Source organism: Solanum tuberosum, unplaced genomic scaffold (assembly GCF_000226075.1).
Source record: "Solanum tuberosum cultivar DM 1-3 516 R44 unplaced genomic scaffold, SolTub_3.0 scf00062, whole genome shotgun sequence".
Lineage (NCBI taxonomy): Eukaryota > Viridiplantae > Streptophyta > Magnoliopsida > Solanales > Solanaceae > Solanum > Solanum tuberosum.
This window is the reverse complement of record NW_006238987.1, coordinates 596435-617251: the sequence shown is the minus strand read 5'-3', so window position 1 is coordinate 617251 and position 20817 is coordinate 596435. Positions and strand designations below refer to the sequence as shown.

At 32.6% G+C, this 20817-nt stretch overlaps 2 protein-coding genes across 2 annotated transcripts; both read right to left on the bottom strand.

Annotated features, from left to right (window-relative positions):
- Window positions 1–1042: 1042 nt before the first annotated feature.
- LOC102591646 (U-box domain-containing protein 19-like) lies at window positions 1043–3374 on the bottom strand. The gene has a single exon (XM_006344980.2). The coding sequence runs from the start codon at window positions 3279–3281 to the stop codon at window positions 1233–1235; it is 2049 nt and encodes a 682-aa protein (XP_006345042.1). The 5' UTR covers window positions 3282–3374; the 3' UTR covers window positions 1043–1232.
- Window positions 3375–7135: 3761 nt separating this feature from the next.
- Window positions 7136–11869, bottom strand: LOC102591315 (aldehyde dehydrogenase family 2 member B7, mitochondrial-like). Its single transcript, XM_006344979.2, has 11 exons — window positions 11627–11869; window positions 10951–11085; window positions 10706–10848; window positions 10451–10604; window positions 10105–10334; window positions 9893–9982; window positions 8796–8969; window positions 8589–8726; window positions 8031–8168; window positions 7867–7928; window positions 7136–7522 (listed from the first exon to the last, which is right to left on the bottom strand). The coding sequence occupies exons 1-11, from the start codon at window positions 11694–11696 to the stop codon at window positions 7249–7251; spliced, it is 1608 nt and encodes a 535-aa protein (XP_006345041.1). The 5' UTR covers window positions 11697–11869; the 3' UTR covers window positions 7136–7248.
- Window positions 11870–20817: the final 8948 nt, after the last annotated feature.

The window sequence follows — 20817 nt, the reverse complement described above, 5'->3', positions numbered from 1 at the left end:
TGTAGGGGGAAGAAGGGGGGGGGGGGGGAATCTTAGAATGATAGTTTACAATGATGTATTCGAAAAATTGACAGAAATTGTGGAAAGAGGAATTTTTGTAATTTTTTTAAAATGGTAGAGAATAATAGAAAATAAGGTAAAAAGATATGTATAGTTATGGAATTGAAGTGATGTTGTATATGTATACTGATATTTGACGTTTAAATCTCTTGTTATAAATAAACGTTTTGCAAAATTAACAAGAATATGAATGTAAAAACTACACAAAAACATTAATAGTTTTTCCTCGTGAAGTTATGACTATAATTGATGGACACCAATTATATATATATATATTTCTTATAAGATATTATTATGCAATATTTGAGTATGATTGTTATGGAGATTGGTGAGGTAATTTTACTAAGAGTATATTGCTTTGATGAATATCATTGTTGTTACAGGTAGAATAATGCTATAGAAAAGTAAAACATAACATACAAAATCAATTAGGAAGAAAATCAGACTGTCTTGATGTATGATCCTTATAATGAAGTTTGAATTATTTGATTCAATGGAGCCAGTAAGTAGTCACTAGTCACTACTGGGCACATTATAGCTGGACTCAAAAGTAAGCAAAATATATGGTTATAGTTTCCATCTAATTAAAAAGTTGACGTAAATACTATTTATGGATATTTTGCGTTTGTGGTCATATATCAATACTCATTTCTTTATCAACTTAACCGGCGATAAGTACCATTATATGTATGTCATCAACCGCGTCCTAGTTAGCTGACCTAAATCAGCACAAATTAATTTTTTGAGTATCCAATCTTTTTCTAGTGATTGCTATGGCACAAAAAAAAAATATCTATCCACTATTAGAAAGAACAATTAAACTACCATTGATGTCTTCAACAGCTGCAGAACTAAAAAATATATAGTAGTATTTCTATTTCTGTATTTATGCCATATAATTTTTCTGGATTGAACCTCTTGACACAAGAGATAGCTCTTGCCACTAATCTTGCCTATTTGGTTATCATACAAGATCAAAATCTCACACAACAAAGAATTGTATACAAATTTATTCAAAGTATAAGTTCCCAAATCCAATGACCTACAATGATATAGCCCCTCAAAAAAAAAGAGTGAGGAACTAAACATAACACAAGTAACTACCATTCAGGACTCTATATATATTTACATGCAGAATTTGAGGATTCTAAAATTAAATCTTTCGACCTTTTTCACCTTACATCAATAAATTGTTCTTGTGGAACTTCACTCACAAGCCTAGAAGTGCTCGTTTCACAAAATCTCTGTAGAATTTTGATAAGAGACCGTGTCCTCTTCTTTGCTTGGCTGGTTCCTTCTGTTAAAAGTGAATAAAGAAGTGGCATAAGCGCCTTTTCTCTTACCAGAGCGGCTAATACCTCCGCACCACTATTGACACATAATGACAACAAAATGGAAACACAATACTCTTTTCCCGCTCGAGATGTTGTGTTCTGTAATTGATTCAAGATTACTGGTAATGCTGAAGCTTCTAAAATCACGAAAGACCCTTCTGTTCTTTCGGCTAATGTAGCTAGAACCGCGAGTGCGTCTGTGTTTAGTTCAACTTTATCTGAAGAAGATAAAAGATTGACTAGTGCTAGAACTGTTCCAGCTGCAAGTGCTCTCTCGTGGTTCCTGTGACTCAACAGCAGCCCGAATATTGCAACAATCGCGTTCTTTTTCCCGCAACTTGTTCCGTGTTTGATTAAGTCCACTAAAGCTGGAAATACTTCTGGATTTTCGCCTACTAGCTTGCGGTATTCACGAGGTGAAGAGATGTAGAAAATTATCGCTGCTGCAATTTGCTTTGATTCTAGCTTTAGGCCATTCTTGAGAACTCCAAGAATCGAATTCAGGCCCCTATTTTCCATGATCACTTTCTTTCCGTTGGAATGTTTCGATAGTTTGAGCAAGGCGGAAATTGAATGCTCTTGCATAGATGGATCATTTGAACTAAGCATTTGTAAGAGTGCTGTGATTGTTGCAGCTTCGATTAACACGGACCGGTTGAATATATTTGATTTTGCAAGCAAGCGAATTTCATAAGCAGCCTTGGTTTTCTGCTGATCAGAACCAAAATACAGCCTGCACGCGAGAAATTCGGAGAGGAATTTGATTGCTTCCGCCGCTGCTGGATTTCCTGGCAAAATAGTCCGCGATATATCACGATTCTTCTTCCTTGATTTAGCTAGTGATATTCCATTATCAGCACAGAATTGTTGGATGAGGTTCCGCAGAGAGGAATTAGGTACTAATTCTGTGCTCTGTAATGTCTCCCCTGTTTTGGGACAGAGGAGGTTCCCTGACTTGAGCCATTTATGAATCGAAGCGCGATCATAAGTCTGGCCCGTGGACACTGTCACTGGATCCGTCATGAGTTCCAGAGAAATGGGACACCTGAAATCCTCAGGATTCAAGCAACTCAGAGTTTCCAGGTTGGATGTTCCATCTGATTGATCAGTGTTCCCATAAACAGAGTCCTCAAACAAAATTCCCCTGCAATAGCTCAAGAATCCAACTAAACTGCTTAGCATAGGTACTTCTCGTTCGTAATTCTCCGAGCATTCGAAATTAATCTCATCCTCTAAGAATTTAATCTCCTTGTGACATTCTGCCCAGGTTGTGATATCAAGATAATCCAGAAATTTCTTGATTACACGGGGGTCAGGCTGAAACTTATTCTCAAATTGGTTCAAAAGCAAAATTATTCTCTTCACAGCTTCTTCGTCTTCCGGGTCGAGCTCCATTTTCGCCCTCTGTGCTTGATTAGCCACCATTAGAACCAACTCCTTGATTTCTCTGGAAACATTAAGAGAATTCAAAGGAAGAACATCAAGTGCAGTAGCCACAGTTCTAACCAAAACTTGAAATTGACTCGCTACAGAGTGGGATTTCATAAGCATCCAAGTTTTCGCCCCCTCACGCATACAATCATCTAATAAAAACTTAATCTTTTGAAACGTTGTGTGTAGTTCTGCAAAACAAAGAACAATGGAATCTCTATCACTAGGTAGATGATCCCGGATTTCCTCGAAAAAAATCAAGAGGATCCCCACTTGCCTAATCATTTCGCGAACATTTCTCCGTTGAGATGGAAAGAATTTCGATTTGAAAGTGCATATGCCCTGAGATAGAGTAATCAAAGAATCTAAAAGGGTAGCCGGAGATATCCCCTCACATGGATGTACCGCCGGGAATGTCAAAATCCGGCGATCATTCCGATCAAATCTTTGAATCATCGATCGAAAAAAACTATAGTTTAATGTTTGAATTTGATGTGTTAATGAGCTCTGTTTTTTTTCATTTGAGAAAGTTAACAAATTTTGGAATTAGGAGATGGAGTCGGTTAAAGATACCGTTGGTTTAATTTATAAGAAAATCTTGACCCAAACAATGTTAAACAACACGTGGCACCAAGTCCCACGCGTTAGCTATTTTGTTTGTTGTTTGACTGGAGTGATTCAAGTACAGTGAAATGTGTACTTGAATTAAGGGACACGTGTACTGTACACGTGTAATGTAGGTATTGGGTAATGATGTTTCTTGGATCTTGGGTTTGGGCCGTAAGGGCATCGGGTGGGCTGAGATTATTTTTGGGTAATCTTATTGTTAAGGTGATTATGGTGGGGCCCACTATGCCGACTCTTGACGTGGATAGGAAGAGAAGGTGACGTGTTGCTTAGGTTAAGGGGAAAGTGAGACACAAGTCGAAGCAATTGGATGCTGATAAGGACCTCGGATTTTGGCTTTTTCGGATAGAGTTAGTTAATATTCATATTGAAAGCTTTACCAAATATCAATAACTCGATAGAGGTTTTGAGTTCGAATTTCTCTTACATAGTAAATGAGCTTTAATTTTATGTTTTATATATGTAGTGGTTATTACCATAAAGCAAGAGAAGGATTCATGGTTGTTGAGGTTACAATCAAATATTGAGATTCAAATAAAATTATAGGATTTATATAAATCCATATTTAAGCTTCTAGATCTGTATGGAGTATGTTCATATTTATAGCCTACATTGGAGCAACACCTAGAAATTTTATAATAGGAATATAGTATGATGAATTAATCATATCGATTTGAATTTGATGTTTGATATCTAAATTGAAGCTCAACTAAAGTTGACTTTCTTTCTTTATAAATCCTTAACATATCTTTCTATTCCTTCTGAGTTTTGAGTGTCCTCAACCTGGTCTCTTGAGTAATAAATTCGACATATACATGTACGTTAGTAGTGTGTGGTGTATTTCTTTTTTTAGTAAGATGTGTATTTTTAGAAAGTACAAATAACTTTGTACTAAAGAAAAACAATGCTACGTGAAAGGCCGGGGTGGAGCTACTATGCTAAAACAAATAATTAACTTAACACTCATTTATTAGAAAATTATATATTGTATTATGAGTAGACGACCACCAATATACCTCGAGTCAAGTAGTGTTATGGGACACTGCTTTCTGAAATGTTCAAATAGAGGTATATATGTAATAAGTAAAATGGATATATTGTGTATAAATATAAATATTCATATTATATTATTGTTGTTAAATATAATTATAAATATTAAAATTTTGTGGGACTCTACAAGACGTGTTCAACTCGAGCTAAGACTTTAGAAGGTGTGTTAAATTCCAATTAGGATTCTACGCAACCCTAAAACCTAGTTTATCCCTGTATAAAGGGTATTATATTCCCTTAAAGAGTCATATCGAAAATTCCACTTGAAAATCCACCACAAATTTATGAAATATTTATAAATAGATCAAAATATCGAGTATTCCGCAAATTTATGGAATACTCATAAAGAGATCAAATTCAAATTATCTTAATTCGAGAAATACACTACTAACAGTCGTCGAATTATGAAGATCAAGTCCAAATCATCTTAGTTCGAGAAATACGCCACTAACGACCCTCAAATTATAGAAATCAAGTTCAAATCATCCTAGTTCGAGAAATACGCTACTAACGGCCCTCGAATTATAGAAATCAAGTCCAAATCATCCAAGTTCGGAAAATACACCACTAACGGTCCTCAAATTATAGATAAATCTTATGAGAGAGAAGAATCAAGGGATCAATAAATTTGTACTCACAATTAAATAAAATTATGTTTCTTCATATTTTATTTGTGATTGCAATTTATTTTTATCACTTTAAAATTTGTTGCAAACAAAATAATGCGGCAATGATACTATTGCTGCAAAATTCTTTATTTAATTTGTTGTAGTGAAAGGGTAACATATACCTTGATGAAACATTTCAAAATTCAATAAATTTTTGAAATATTCATAATTAATAAAGAGATCAAGGCATCAAATATTATCTTCGTCAAAGTTATCGTTTGACATTCATAGCAATTAAATATATTGTAATGAGGTCCAAATCATACTATATTAGAGAAATAGAGAACTACAAAAGAGAAACATAATTATTGTACTCACAAATATCCTCAATAAATCTTTGTTTTATCATATTTTATTTGTGATTGCAATTTATTTTTTATCACTTTAAAATTTATCGGAAACAAACATATATGTACTTTATTCATAGTATTATATATATACTACCTAAATAAAATAGGTTTTTTTCCAACTTAACTGCGTTAAGAGTTGAAGAGTACTATTCTAATTATATTTTGGAGTTGTAAAGTCATATGAAAATTATTCAAAGAGCAACCTCACGGCTTCTTTCTTCTCCATCCATTATTTAGTTGCATGACCAATAAAAATCTGCCAGATCAGAGAAAGCATTAGCATATAATTTTATATAAAACAAATTAAGGAAGTTCCTAGGAATGACCGAAGAAAGAAAATTAACAAAGTATTATGATTCATTAAATGTGATGCCACTGAAAGGGACGTAATTTAGGGTTTTAATTAAGTAATCCTTTTACTAATTAGTAACGTATGAAATTAAGGTTGACGGGAGCTATAGAAAAGGATTAACGTGGACCAATCAAGAAATGACTAATCTAACGCGCTTAATCTCTCTTTATAATTTGGTAATCACACGTCTTTAATATAATTAACTAATTCATGTATCTATTACAACTATATACTATAAGTATATATTAATCGTTGTATAAGCATGAAAAATACAGATATCAAGCTGTATTCTCATCACTGGAGGAGGGTCAATCAAATAAATTACGTACTAATAAAAACTGATCTTTTATTTTATTTTATTTTAATTAGAAGTTCGGGTTGCATGTTGCACCTACATTATTTTATTGTGTACATCACATGTTATTAATGGTAGAGCCATTTTCACTAAATGATTTCAATGTTATTTAATATATGGAAAGAAATAATTAATTAAAATTTCGAACTTATATATAGTATAATATAATTTTTTGATGAAAAAAGTGTTCAAATGAATTACCCTTTGTGCCTCCACGGTATCTCACTAGTACAAGTATATGGTAATTCTGCTCTAATTACTAACGGTACTTAGATAGAAAGTAAAAAAATTCCGTATGACCTTTTGTAATATTCACCAACTTCACTAATTAACTCATAAATCACACTTTTAATTAACGAAAACATGTGAGATTTTTTAATAAGGTTTATGTGGAACGCGGAATGGCATATATTGATTTTTAATGTAGTAGTTAGGTAATGAAGATTGGAGGTGAATACAAAATATTAAAAGGAGTGATGTATATGAGATTGAGTGAATCATTATTCATTAATGTGACATTAGTGTTCTTGATTTTGATTTACTTTGAAGCAACCATCTCTCTATTAGCCATATATATGACTTTCTATCTCTACCAAGTATGGTCGGACGAATCCAAAATTTGAAGACTCCGGGTGCACCAATATTACCTTAGCTCAAATATGAGCTCTAAGCTAAACTTAAAATAAAAATAATGAAAAATGGCTTTAGCTGGATTCAAAGCAACACAAGGGCACGAATCCTACCTAACTTGCAAAATATCCAAAACATGTTCTATTTCAAGGTGGATGATCTTTAAATGGCTGACAATAGCCTTTACCTGGAAGTGGTACTAGGACATAGCCAGTTTCTTTGTCGTTTGGCATCTAATTTTGAGGGCAATTAATGTTTTTTCTACACGACAACAACCAAATGAACAATCTGAAGACTTTATTGTAACTGATAACAACATTGTCATGTAAACAAACCATGTGCACCATTTTACAAAAACAGTAGTACGATTTAAAATCAGGGGTGGCAAATCTTATATCCAAGCCGGATTCTTCAATGGAGTAACAACAGCCTTCACCTGTAAGTAGTTGTTAAGGCTGTAAATACCCTTTTCCCTGCCCGTGCCACTCATCTTGTACCCTCCAAAAGGAATTCCAGCATCAAATATATCATAGCAGTTGATCCACACCGTTCCAGCTCTCAATCCTCGGGTCAAGGTGTTTGCTGTGTCAATGTTCTTTGTGAAAACGCCTGCTGCTAGACCATAGCGAGTGTTGTTTGCTCTCTTTATTACTTCGCCAATATCCCTGGCAATGGAGTTGATAACACAACATTTAGTATGACATCTTTCCTTACAACTTATCATATCATCATGAACAAAAAGTTATGTCCTTGAAACATGTATTAGATCAGGACTTTCCAGCCAATACCATCAGTTAGAGAAGAACAAGAGCCAGTGACAATAATTATCGGGTTAAACAAAGTTAAATCTCTCGTAGAGTACACTAAAATTTTTAAGTTGAGCAGAATAAAACACTACATAAATGTGCTTAGAGCGAAGCTTATGTCAAGAATAGCAACTTTCAGCCACAAAAGGGAGCATAATTTTCAAATAACCCTTTTGCAACAATAGGGTCATATCATAACTTACTTGAATTTGAAGACACATTGCACTGGACCAAAAATCTCATCCTGTGCTATCGACATGTCCTCCTGATTCAACCAAGTGTAAATGATCGTGTTAAATTACTTTCTCAAGGAATTTTCAGAAACATTATTTGAGGACTTTAGAGAAGAAGGATATCAAGCATATACCTTGACATTTGAGAACACAGTGGGCTGAATAAAGTAGCCTTTGGAGCCAATTCTATCACCACCACATTCAAGGGTGGCAGAGCTGTCACGGCCTTCTCTTATGTACCTAAGTATCTTCTTAAATTGCTCCGAGTCGATCTATGATGTATATTGTAGATTTGATATTAGCTTCAGAACATGAAACTTCAAGTTATATGCCAAGTCATTAACTAAATTTTGTCACTTAAGAGATAGATAGTTTAGAAAATCTTTCGTGTAAGTAGACACTTTAGATTCTTGCACTTCAAGAGCTCATTACCAAATAGAGTTGTCACATGACGAAAAAGAAGAAGAGCCTCTTGGGAGGACTATTGTACACTTAATGATCGAGGAGAGGCAGACAACATACCACACGGTAGTGTGATGAAATTGGGAACAGAACAGATACTTAACAAATCAGTTTAGGGCCCAACTTTAGGTTGGAAAATGCAGAGAAATGTCAAATATGAAAGTTTATAGTTGTGAAAGCAGAACATAAACATAATGGGACAAGAAGAGAGAGAAAAGGAGAGGGAGTACCTGAGGACCTTGTTCAACACCTTTCTTGAAGGGATCACCAACTACACGTCTCATTGCACGTGCCTTTGCCTTCTCTACAAATTCATCATATACTCGTTCATGTACATAGGTACGAGAACCAGCACAACAACATTGGCCCTACAGACACACAGAACTTTAATCATGTGCTCAATTATGATACTTATTTTTTTAAAGAATCTGCCTGACCTGATTAAAGAAGAGTGCAAAATGTGCTAGCTCAACAGCATGATCAACGTCAGCATCCTCACATATAATGAAAGGTGATTTCCCTCCTAGTTCGAGGGTAACTGGTTTCAGATTGCTTTTGGCAGCCAGTTGAAGAACTGTTTGTCCAGTTTCCGTTGATCCAGTGAAAGCAAGCTGAAAGAATAAAAAGGAAAAATGTTAGGGTGGTCAAAGTATCAACCAAATATGCATTACATATATCCAGATAAAAATCAAGTCAGATGTACATCAATCCAGCATAGATGAAGCTCTCTGTTTATCATCTCAGACTAGATGAGCACAGATTCACTAGAAAGATATTTGACTTGCTTATTTGCTTGATCGTTGGCGTTCGAGAAACCCATTCAACAGAATGGGAAGGTTGGCAAGACGGTTAATGCTTCTATATGAATTCGACCTCATGTATGTAATAAAAAAGTAAGTTAAGTCACCTTCATCTTTTCTTATTCCAGGAAAATATGTAGATGCAAAAACAAAATCGTAACTATGAGATCCACATGCTAGATACTATCCAGTTGAGCTGGTGTTGGCTGTTTCCAATTATTGTCAACAAGTTAATCCAGAATAAAGTATGCAAAACATTTAAACCTTTTGACCCATAAGGATCCCACCGTCATCCCAAGTGTAAAATTCCAACCTTATAACCATAGATTGTTCTTTCTTGCATAAGTGAAACAGATTGTTAGGTCTCCCAATAAAGCAGTCACTCAGAGATCTCTAGAACTCATTTTATAAGCATATTACTGTAAACATTGTATTCACCCTGATCCAACTACAGTATATAATATTGTAAGTTGTAATTAGCTTACAACACGGTCAGTCGGTCACAACATGGTAGTTTCATGATTTAGAAGCACTAGCTGCTCTGACAGTAAAAACAGAAACTATGCAACTGATGCACCAAACTGGATATGTGCATTATGTAAAATTCATCCTCCACACCATTCAGATATATGTATCGTTATGACAACTTGCAAAAAAGTGGTAAATAATTCAAAAAAAAGGAGAAAAGATTTTTTTCCTCTCCAAGAACAAACAGAGAAGAGTTTCTCATTGACCTTGTCTACATCCATATGACTAGCAAGTGCAGCACCAGCGGTAGGTCCGAAACCAGAAACAATATTTAAAACACCTGGAGGAAGACCAGCCTGTTAAAAGTCAAAAACAATATGTCAGATAGATGGAGTGAAGGTCAACGATGCAATTGCCGAGAAATTTATGCAATGTAGGAACTTATGCCTCAGATCTAATATACTGTATATGAACCAACCTCATGGAATAAGTTTGCAACATAAAGAGCAGTCAGTGGAGTTTGCTCAGCAGTCTTCAGGACAATAGTGTTACCGCATGCTAGGGCAGGCCCAACTTTCCAGGCCATCATAAGAAGGGGAAAGTTCCATGGAATTATTTGACCAGCAACCCCAATTGGTTCATGTAAAGTTTGTACATGGTATGGCCCATCAGCTGGAACAGTTAGACCATGGATTTTATCCGCCCAACCTATGTTGTTTCAAGAAAGCAAAATTTCAAAAGATATGTACATACACACGAAAGCTTGAACTGAATGAATAACTAGCAAAGTTGGAGTAAATTCCTTGTCTGAAATGTGTCATTACCAGCATAGTACCGAAATAATCGCACAAAAGAAGGTACTTCAGCTTGGGCAGCCTGCAAATATGGCTTGCCATTATCCCATGTTTCTAAAGCTGCAATCTCATCATTGTGTTTCTCCACCAAATCAGCAAACTTTAGCATTATCCGTGACCTTTCCTGAAGAACCACCACAGAGATAAGGAGGTATGGTACAATACAAAAGCATAAAAAACTTCCAAAAGCAAAAGACGTAGAAGAGATAAAGCTATCAAGCTTACATAAGCACTCATTTTGGGCCATGGTCCCTCGTCAAATGCCTTGCGAGCAGCAGCCACAGCGCGATTAACATCTTCGAGATCACCTTCAGCAACATTTGCTATGACTTCCCCAGTTCTTGGATCCAAAGTTGGGAACGTTTTTCCTACAAAATATATACATATCCAAGTTTAATTTCCAGCAGCATAGCTAGTAATAAAAAACCAATAACAAAACTGATGAGTTGAAATTGGTACCAAACACTTACCAGATGCAGAATCAACAAATTGTCCATTGATTAGAAGCTTGGTGTGATTAACTTGGACAGGTGGAGTGATTAATTCCTCAACAGCTGCAGCTGTACTAAACCTGTTGATGTGCCTTGCCACACCATGGCTTCTTCCTGATGATTTCAGGTAATTAAAAAAACATAAGCTTTTGTACTAATCATTTTGTTTTACTCCATTTGAAGAAATTATTATGCATCAATTTCATAACAGATGTACTAGAAGATGTACCCACAAGCCTCTGTTGCATTAAGTTTCATGGTAAATTGGGAACCAGCATAAAACATGTAAAATTTCCTGTCCTCTGTAAGTACCCCATTCAGGAAAAACAGAAGAATTTAATTCTTCAACTACTAGTTTCAGTTTCATCATAACGATGACTAAACAGAAGAGTAGTAGTTCATCAAATGCCCTTTTTATGCTTCAATTAATTCAAGAACCCAGTAATAAAAGCTTAACATGCATAAAGAAAGTAAAAGTTATTCACCCTGCAGAACAAGCACATCTACCTCAAGAACTACCCTTCTTGCCCTTTAGAGATAATCGGAGCCAAACCCAACACTAAAGAACCTATCTTTACCATCATCGCAAAGGTACAATCTTTAAAAAAGAGAAAAAAAAAAGTTGCAAATAGTACAGATTAAAAGAGGAAGCAACCTAGAGAAGCAGAAGCAGAAGGAAGGTGGAGAGAACGAGAGAGTAAAGAAGAAAGTCTACGAGCTGCCATGGATTAGCTGTGTCAAGTTTCCACAAGTTCTTGAATTGTTTATGTTAGTGGGAGTAGTTGTTGATAATAAATTTAGAGGTGTAAGGATGATGAGTGACCAACTACACTTTACCATGTCACAAATGACCTTCATATGAGACGAACGGCATTTATTTGGCCTTGCTTCACCTTTTCTAACCATTTTCTTTTTATTCGAGGTTTGATATTTATATTAGAATTTAATTAAATTTTAATTCGCATTAAAAATGTCACATTAGCTATAAATCATAAATCACACTTTATTTTATGACTAGAGAAATTCAAATTCAATACCTTTAAGTTTCTATTTAAGAATGAAATACTAGTTATCTTCACCGCAATCATACCTTATTGGTACTTTTTCTTCCTTGTTTGAAAGATACCCTTATCAGTTTACCTCTTTTAACTTTTTCTTATTTAGGAATATTACTTAGCTAGCGTTTGGTCATAGGTTTTTAAATATTTTTGACAAATATTATTTGAGTGAAATTACACCATGTGTTTAGCCATAGTATTTGGAAAACATATTTCATTTTTTTTAAGAAATATGATTTATACCCATAAATTTTTAAAACTAACCATAAATTTGTATTACATAGCGAAATAGAAATATCACGTAATGTGTTTGGCCATAGTATTTGGGAAACATTTTCATTTTTTTTAAGAAATATGATTTATACCCATAAATTTTTAAAACTAACCATAAATTTGTATTACATAGCGAAATAGAAATATCACGTAACAAGATTCATGACTACCACAACAAATCAACAAACATCATTACAGTAAATATTCGCATCGTTAAAAGAGACTAGTACAAATCATGATAATGAAAATACAACTAATATGAATTTGAAAAAGAAGAATAAAACAGAAGGAAATAAATATTGCAATCACTGAAGCACCTTTGCCTTCTCTTCTGGAAGAGTTCAAACTATTCTTTAATATTATCTTCCCACATTCTATGAACAACCTCTTCTCGATGAGCTTGCATTTGCAAATCAGATGTTCGAGAAGATGAAGCGATGTTGTTACCCTAAGTCGATTGTTCGTCATTTTCATCAACAACCATATATATCATCACTTTCATATTCACTAAATATTTCATCACTGCTTTGGTATTCACATAAAAAATTATGTAATACAGCGCAAGCAACTACTATTTTCACTTGCATGTCACATTCATAGTTGTTCATGCCTTGTTGTAGCTAGTATTCTGAATCTACTTTTTCACGCACCAAAAGTTCTTTCAATTACATTGCGCAGAGAGGCATGTCTATAGTTAAATAGCTCTTTTCCATTCTTAGACTCTCTTTCACTTCCTCAGTAGTCCTGTAAATGATAGCGCATTCCTTTGTATGGAGCTAGAAATCCTCTTGTGTTCCGAAGACCAGCATCAACAGTGTAATATATTTTTTCTACCAAAATAAAATAAATGCAATTCATGTTTTATTTAGTAATGTTGATTTAACATAATCATATTAATAGCTAGTGCATTAAGACTAACTGTAACAAAGGAATGTATGAAATCAGAAGAATGCATGTAGAAGGAAACATTGTGCATCATCACCTGGAGAATCCATACATGATACAACAACCTAAGACTAGAAACGTTTTTGGCAGTTCAGTAGAGAGAAGAAACATGCATAGTTCATGTATGCTCTTTATAATAGAAAAGTTTATTAATTGAGTTAGTTGGCAGATGGAGAGTTAATTGAGTAATTGGTTGGTGTTAATAAATAGAGTGTTTTTGTAAAAGATAAAAGTTTGGTGTAAAATTTGAATTTTTAAAACTTCCAAATAATGAGATTTGGCTCAAATACTAGAAAAAACTTGTATTTGGGAATTTGGTTTATTTGCCAAATAATGAGAAAGTGTATGGATAAACAATATTTGCCAAATTTTCCCCCAAATTTTACTTGGAAAATCTATGGCCAAACGGGACCTTATTTGTGCATCTTTACTTTGTCTGTTTTGTAAAAAGTATCTTGACATTGCAAGAACCTAAAATTTGTTTTACATGTTCCGGCCAAGAAAATATCACTCCCAATTATTTGTCTTTTTGCTACCCAATAAGAAAATGTATAGATGATTATAAAAAGAAGAAGATAATATATAGGGGTCCATATCTTGATTAGAATAACGCCAATTTCTTGACTAAAGTTAAAATCGATGATTATCCAAAAAAATCTAAATCATATTTATGTCAAAAATCGCTTTAAATTATTATTATTTAAACTTATATATATGCTGAATTTTTTTTTGACATTGTGTGACAAATGACATTCATATGAGCCATATCACATTGTGGGTATTTGGATTTTGGCCTCATGCAGTCATTAACTTTATTAAGATACCTCATCAGTTAACCTCTTTAACTTTATTTTTATTTATTTAATACTTTCTCCGTCTATTTTTACTTTGTTCATTTTATAAAAATTTATAAGCAAATACAACTTTATACTATATTCAATATCATAAATTCTAATATATATAATCTATAACAAAAATATTACTTTAGAATTATAAGATTTAAGAATATTTATACATTACATACATTTTCTAATTTCATATCATGGCAAATATATATAAACATCAAATAGAGGGAGTATTTTTAAATATTTTTCATTTCGAGAGGAACAAGTTATTTTGGAATTAATTATTTTTTAGATAAGTTATTTTATCATGTATATTCCTATGATAAAACTAATGAGATAAATATTCCAAAGACTATTTAATATTGCCAACCGAATATGAAATAAAATAATCCTTATATTTTATCCTAAAACTAAGGCAGAAGTACTCATTACCCCCCTGAACTTGAAGCTTTTTATACAGTGTACACCTAAACTAAATTTCGTTTTAATTACCCCCCGAACTTGTTTATTCTTCCGTCGCGTACACCTAGTTTTTCGTCCACCTACTCCTGTTGGGACTACACGCGCGCGACAGCTGTCTAAATTGGTGATGTGGATTTCCACCTGGATAAATAATAGCCACCTGGATAAATTAATATTGCAAAAAATAAATTTCTTAAATTTAAAATTCATTGTTTAAAAGTTATTTTTGAATAAGGGCTGATTTCGCGGAACTCCTTTTGGATTTGGGTTTTTCTAGACGTGAAGTTGGTCGATTAAATTTCAAATTTGTCTGAAATTCTTACCAAGTAAGTGTTAATCTTTGTTTCCTTTACTTTTCATTTACATTTTGCCCTATTTTTCTTTTAAAATATGCCAAATATTAAAGAAAAATGAAGATTTTACGTTTTTTTATCGCTGTAGCGTTATGATGTGGCAAAAAATCACTTCCTCACGCGCCTAGTAGAGATTGTTGTCAATTTCTACACCAGGTGGACGAAAAAGGTGTACGCGACGGACGAATAAACAAGTTCGGGGGGGTAATTAAAACGAAATTTAGTTTAGATGTACACCGTATAAAAAACTTCAAGTTCAGGGGGGTAATGAGTACTTCTGCCTTCTGAGAATGAATACTGACTATATGGAAATGTGGTCAATGTAATGGACTTTGACTGAACTGTGGGAGCTACTTATAACCGTTAATAAAACCACATGAGCTAAATGTGGAGTTTGATATATACGCCCCATTGACATGCAAACTGAGAATGCACATTTATATACTGATAATGACACATTCAAACCGAGGCATATACATCTGAAATATTGAAATATCTAACCTAGCATGTATAATTCAAGAACTAAAGAACTACCAAGCTAGGGTTCTGAAATTCAGGCAAGAAACGAAGTAATAACATGATAATCTGATTTGGAACATATAAATAACTAATTCATGATAATCTGCTGAAGCTCTAGAAACCCTAGGTCTAGTTAATAATAGGGAATCAAGAATATGACTGAAATCTAGGGACCCAATGGGCGAATCGAACCCACTAGTGAAATCCCACATACCTGGTGACGAATTCCATGGAGAAATCTTTCTTTTCTCTCGCTTTATACAAACACAAACGCACTTTATACACTTGTGTTTGTATAAAAAATGAGAGAAGCGAGGGAGAGAACGAGAGTGGCGAGCGAGATTCACCAGGAGAGAGGTGAATTAGCAACAGTTTGCTATGAGGTACAATTAAATTAAACTATATTTATAACATTTAATTTGAATTAATAGTTTGCTATTATATACAATTTTCCCAAATTAATATACCTTACATCCTACGCCAAACATCAACCATTAATGTGTCTACTTTTTATTTGTGATTTGATTAATTTAAATTTATGTGTAAAAAAAGTTACTTTTAGAATAAGCGTCCTAAATGATCCATGCGTTTACTATACGATTTAATTGAATTGGTCACAAATCTTGTAAGAAATTTTTTTCAACACCTTCATGATTCATGATGCATTATTAAACGACTAGTCCTTAACTTATTTAATAATAATAATAATAACATGTATAGGGAGTCCAACCAAAACAAAAATGCAAAATACAAAAAGGTACCGTCCCAAAATAATTGGTCGGTCCATTTCCATGAGCATTTTGGCTCCCTCTCCATTCTTGGCGGCGGGGGTGTTCACGGTTTGGATAAAAATCGATTCAAATAAAAAAATCAAATTAAATTGATAAAATAAAACCGATTTTATTTGGTTTTGGTTTGATTTGGTTTTAGATTTTTAAAAACTGATAGTATTTGGTTTGATTATGGTTTTATTCGGAAAAAAACTGAAGAAATAAACGAACTGAACCGATCAATTATATACATATATTTTATTAATATACATACTTAATATATTATTTTTATAAACAATTTTAAAGATCTTATACATATTTTCATTAAAATTTCTTTATAATTTACTTATTGAAAGCAAAAAATGCCAAGATGAAACATTTATCTTATTGATTTCATGTATATGAGTGTCTATGTCAATTCTTTGTTGGGACTGAAAATGTTATTGTCTCTTCCTTCTAGGCCAATATAGTGAATTTTAAAGCTTTATTGATAGTAAATTTAGTGATTGAAAGTTTCGTAATTTAAGTCATTCTAATTATTTTTCGATTTGAATGGATGATTGTTGTCACTTTTTTCACATTTTAAATAATTGTTTCTTTTATCTTTGTGTATGGTTAATAACCGAATAATCAAACCAAACCAAACCGAAACCGATAACCACCAAACCGATAAATGTATATTATATTTGGTTTGGTTTGGTTTTGATAATTTTAAAACCGATTAAATTGATTTGGTTTTAGTTTTGACCAATAACCGATCCAAACCAACCCGTGAACACCCTAACTTGGAAGCGATTGAGTCACTCGTGAGTATTCAAGGCACGTGTTGCTTTGAAAGGCTCCACGCTCCACTTAAATTTGTCTTACCCCCCAAGAAAAAATAGATTTTATATGTTACCCAAATAAAATGGGTTCCCATTTCTTGACCTAGACTAGTAAAGTCAAAATTGGCGATTATCCAAAAATCTAAACATATTTCAAATTAAAAAAAAATAAAAAAATTTAAACTATGAACTTTAGACATTTCGTATAAATTAAATTTATATATGTGTGATTTGTGAATTTCAATTTCTGATTTTGAAAATAAAAAACACCATTTGGAATTTAATTCATTGTATTAAGATATAATAATTTTTTAAAATTATGATGTCAGATTTCCATGTAAAATTTATATATTGTGAGAGGCTACAAATGAATTTAATTAAATAATATAAAAAATTAAATTGTCATTTGAATAAATCTTAAACCTCCACTATTCCTAAATATTGACTATCCAAAGGTTTAGGGATACTGTGATTAAAGTAATATTAATGTAGTAAAAAGAAGTCCCCAATTGAAATAAAAAATTAATACTATAGTAATAAATATGGATAGTTCAGCTAAATTATTCTTTTAGTTACTTAATATTTTTTTTAAAAAATATGTAAAAGTAAAACATGACAAGTCAAACAAACATATCGAAGGGAGTATAAATTCTGACATTTAGACATTTCGTTAACTTTTTTCGAAATATCATGTTGTATACTGACAATTGATGGATAATTAACGTGTTAGACTTCTCAGTAGGGTGGACATAGTATGATATTGTACTATATTTAAAAAAATTAATATCGTAATTTGATTTTTAAAAATATTATATTATTATTATATTAATTTAATTTGGTATGATTTGGTATATTAAAATTAGATTTGCATATTTTACGATATGGTAAATTGATAATCATAATTTGTTCAATTTCGACTAATATATACTCGTTTAATAGAATATTATGTCTTCGACAATCAAAAAAAGTCTCAATTATATCATACTAATACATTACAGATATAGAAATATATATGCAAAATAAAGTACAAACAACTCCTTTTGTTAATCAATTACAATTCAAATACATTTCAATCAAAATTTCAACTTTTAAATATTTAGTTTCTACTAATACTAGGTTGCATATTTGTTTATGTAACTATGAATTTCGATATGATATTTGGTATTTCGATATGTTATATCTAAACACCAAATGCCGTATCGAATATCAAAAAAATTTAAAATATATACCATTTATCACACTAAGTACCATAATATCAAAATCACAATATTAAATTTTTTGATATACTATGATATTTCAATATACACCCTTACTTCTTAGCCTTTATCATAACTTGACTTTTATTTCATAATAATTAATAATGTGCCGACATTTTCAGGGAAACGAAAGATCTTAGTTTATTTATTTGGCATAGCTTACTTTGCCACTACATTCAATTTTTATTTCAACTTTTCTTAAAAAAGAAAAGTAATCCACATAAATTTTTCCCTTTCAAATATTGCATAAATCATCTCACACACACATATATATATATAACATAGAATACGTGTTGAATGATTATTGATTAATAACACAAAAAGGAAAGAAAGATTACCATATGATGCAAAAAGCTAACTCAAAGTTCAGGGAGTAATCCATGCTAGCATTATCAAGCAAATCGCAATTGAGCTCTTTTATTAGGAGTGGTCATAAATATTAAAAAATTAAAAAATTGAACCGAATTAATTTAATTCTTTGATTTTGATTTTTCAATTCGATGTCAATATTATTTTTTCAAAAGTTTGATTCTTCGATTTGATCTTTGATATAAGGATCTCAAATTTTTTATGTAACTGAACTTTTATTAAAAATTAAAATATAATATTAGAGTCTAGAGATATGTAAATTTACTTTCCTAGACCAACATATTATATAACCGTTCAATTTCTGAAAGCAACTGAATTTTGTTTGTTTAGTATGGAGTAATTTTTTTGGTTTTAATTTGGTTATTTGATTTTGATTTGTTATAAGTTTTAAAAAAAAGAAAATGGTCAAATGCCTCCCAATCTATTATCGAATTTTCAACTACGCACTTAAACTTTAAGGGAGTCCTATCACCCTCCCAAACTATTTAAAACTGAAATTATCATCTCCCTAAACGCTTATGTGGCAAAGTGAGTGTATTTCACTCTCCTTGAGAGAGTGAACACTAGTAAACTTTTATTTTTAATATTTCATTCAGAAATACTTGTATTTATAGTTATTCTTTTTTCTTTATTTGTTTCTTTCTTCCTCATTACAACATAGACTTTTCCACCACTCACCATCTCTAAATCTCCACCGCCACTATTTTCTCCATTGTCACCGTCACTACCATCTCCACATAATTGACAATGAAATTTTAGTATTCCTCTTGATTCTTGAATTTTTGTTTTTCAATTTGTGCATGAAATTATAAAATTTTGAAAATCAATTCCTTATTGATATTATTGGAGTTGTTAATCATCACTTTACATGCCAACTCACAAGGCCGATTGGGTTGGAAATTCATATCTTGATTATTCGATGCCACAATTTGGCAATTTTATTTCAAACCCATAAAGAATTTTGGATTTTCGATGAAATCCATATTTGATTTTGAGAATGAAATTGGATAGATCAATGTCGCATTGTTATGGATACATAGCCTCAATTTGAGCAATTTTACAGATAATTCCACAAAAATTAGCTAGTATCAATCAAATAGTGTATGAAACATATATAAATCAAAAAATTTGCTAGCCTTTTCCTCTTCAAAACTGTCATTGCTACTGCCCGTTGACGATAGCAGCTAGCTGGTTATTTTGTGATGAAATGGTGTGACACTTTTTTTAAATGAATTCAGATCTAATGATTTCGGAAGATAGTTAGAAATTTCCTTTTGCTATCATAAGTCATCAAATTATTTAGAGTTCCACCAAAAAGATATGAATTAATTTATGGGCAATTGTAATGAAAGAAAAGAAGCACTAATAATTGAGGTTTTTTGATATGTCAAAAGATTTAGGACTTGATAATGTTGGTGGAAAAATTTTTGTTGAAAGAAAAAAATGGTGAAAGCATTAATTTCTGCTTGCAGCGAAGGAAAAAAAATGGCGAAAAGATTTTGGTGTTGGAAGGGTGAAACAAACTCAATTCCAACAAAAGCACTTTTATATATATTAATCACTCAATACGAGTTACAATATAGAATACGTACAACAAAGTAACAATACACTAACTAAGGCGAGATAAACTGAGAAAGAAGTAACCAGAAAGGGGATGAGATACACGACCATAGAAAGGTGATGAGAGGAGCAGAAAGCCAAAGCTTCACATAATAATTGCATAACCCTTCTTCTAACTTCTGGTCCTTTTTAACAAAGTGTAAATGGGCCTGGATCCCATATAATCCTTTGTGAAGGCCTGGCCCGATTGCTTTTACTCGGCCCAATATCTATTTGTGTGATATCCTTGTTGGTATCCCTATTGGGCTGGGGCTGATTCATAACAATACTCCCGTCCTCAATAAGAACCTTGTCCGCAAGGTTCGAGTAAAGAAATCCCACAACAAAAGACAGTGTTAAGCTAGATGTAGCTACTGAAACTTCCACAAGTACAAAGGCCACTGGTTGGCAGGTCCAAATGGATATCAAGAAGAAATCAGTATTCTTGTATGCGCTAACAACACTAGTGCGTGTATTGTTGTTCACATAGCCTTCAAGAATGGGCAAGAATGATATGTACTTTTCTGGTGCAAGTACAATTATAATTGCACAATATGAAGCAGCTTTAGCTTG

Excerpts from the sequence above, each read along its gene's own strand:
- LOC102591646 (XM_006344980.2), bottom strand. The coding sequence starts at position 3,281 with ATGATTCAAAGATTTGATCGGAATGATCGCCGGATTTTGACATTCCCG.
- LOC102591315 (XM_006344979.2), bottom strand. The coding sequence starts at position 11,696 with ATGGCAGCTCGTAGACTTTCTTCTTTACTCTCTCGTTCTCTCCACCTT. Across the intron at positions 11,086-11,626 it reads TTCTGCTTCTGCTTCTCTAG|GAAGAAGCCATGGTGTGGCA; the intron begins GTTGCTTCCTCT and ends TGAAATCATCAG. Across the intron at positions 8,970-9,892 it reads GTCATATGGATGTAGACAAG|CTTGCTTTCACTGGATCAAC; the intron begins GTCAATGAGAAA and ends TTATTCTTTCAG.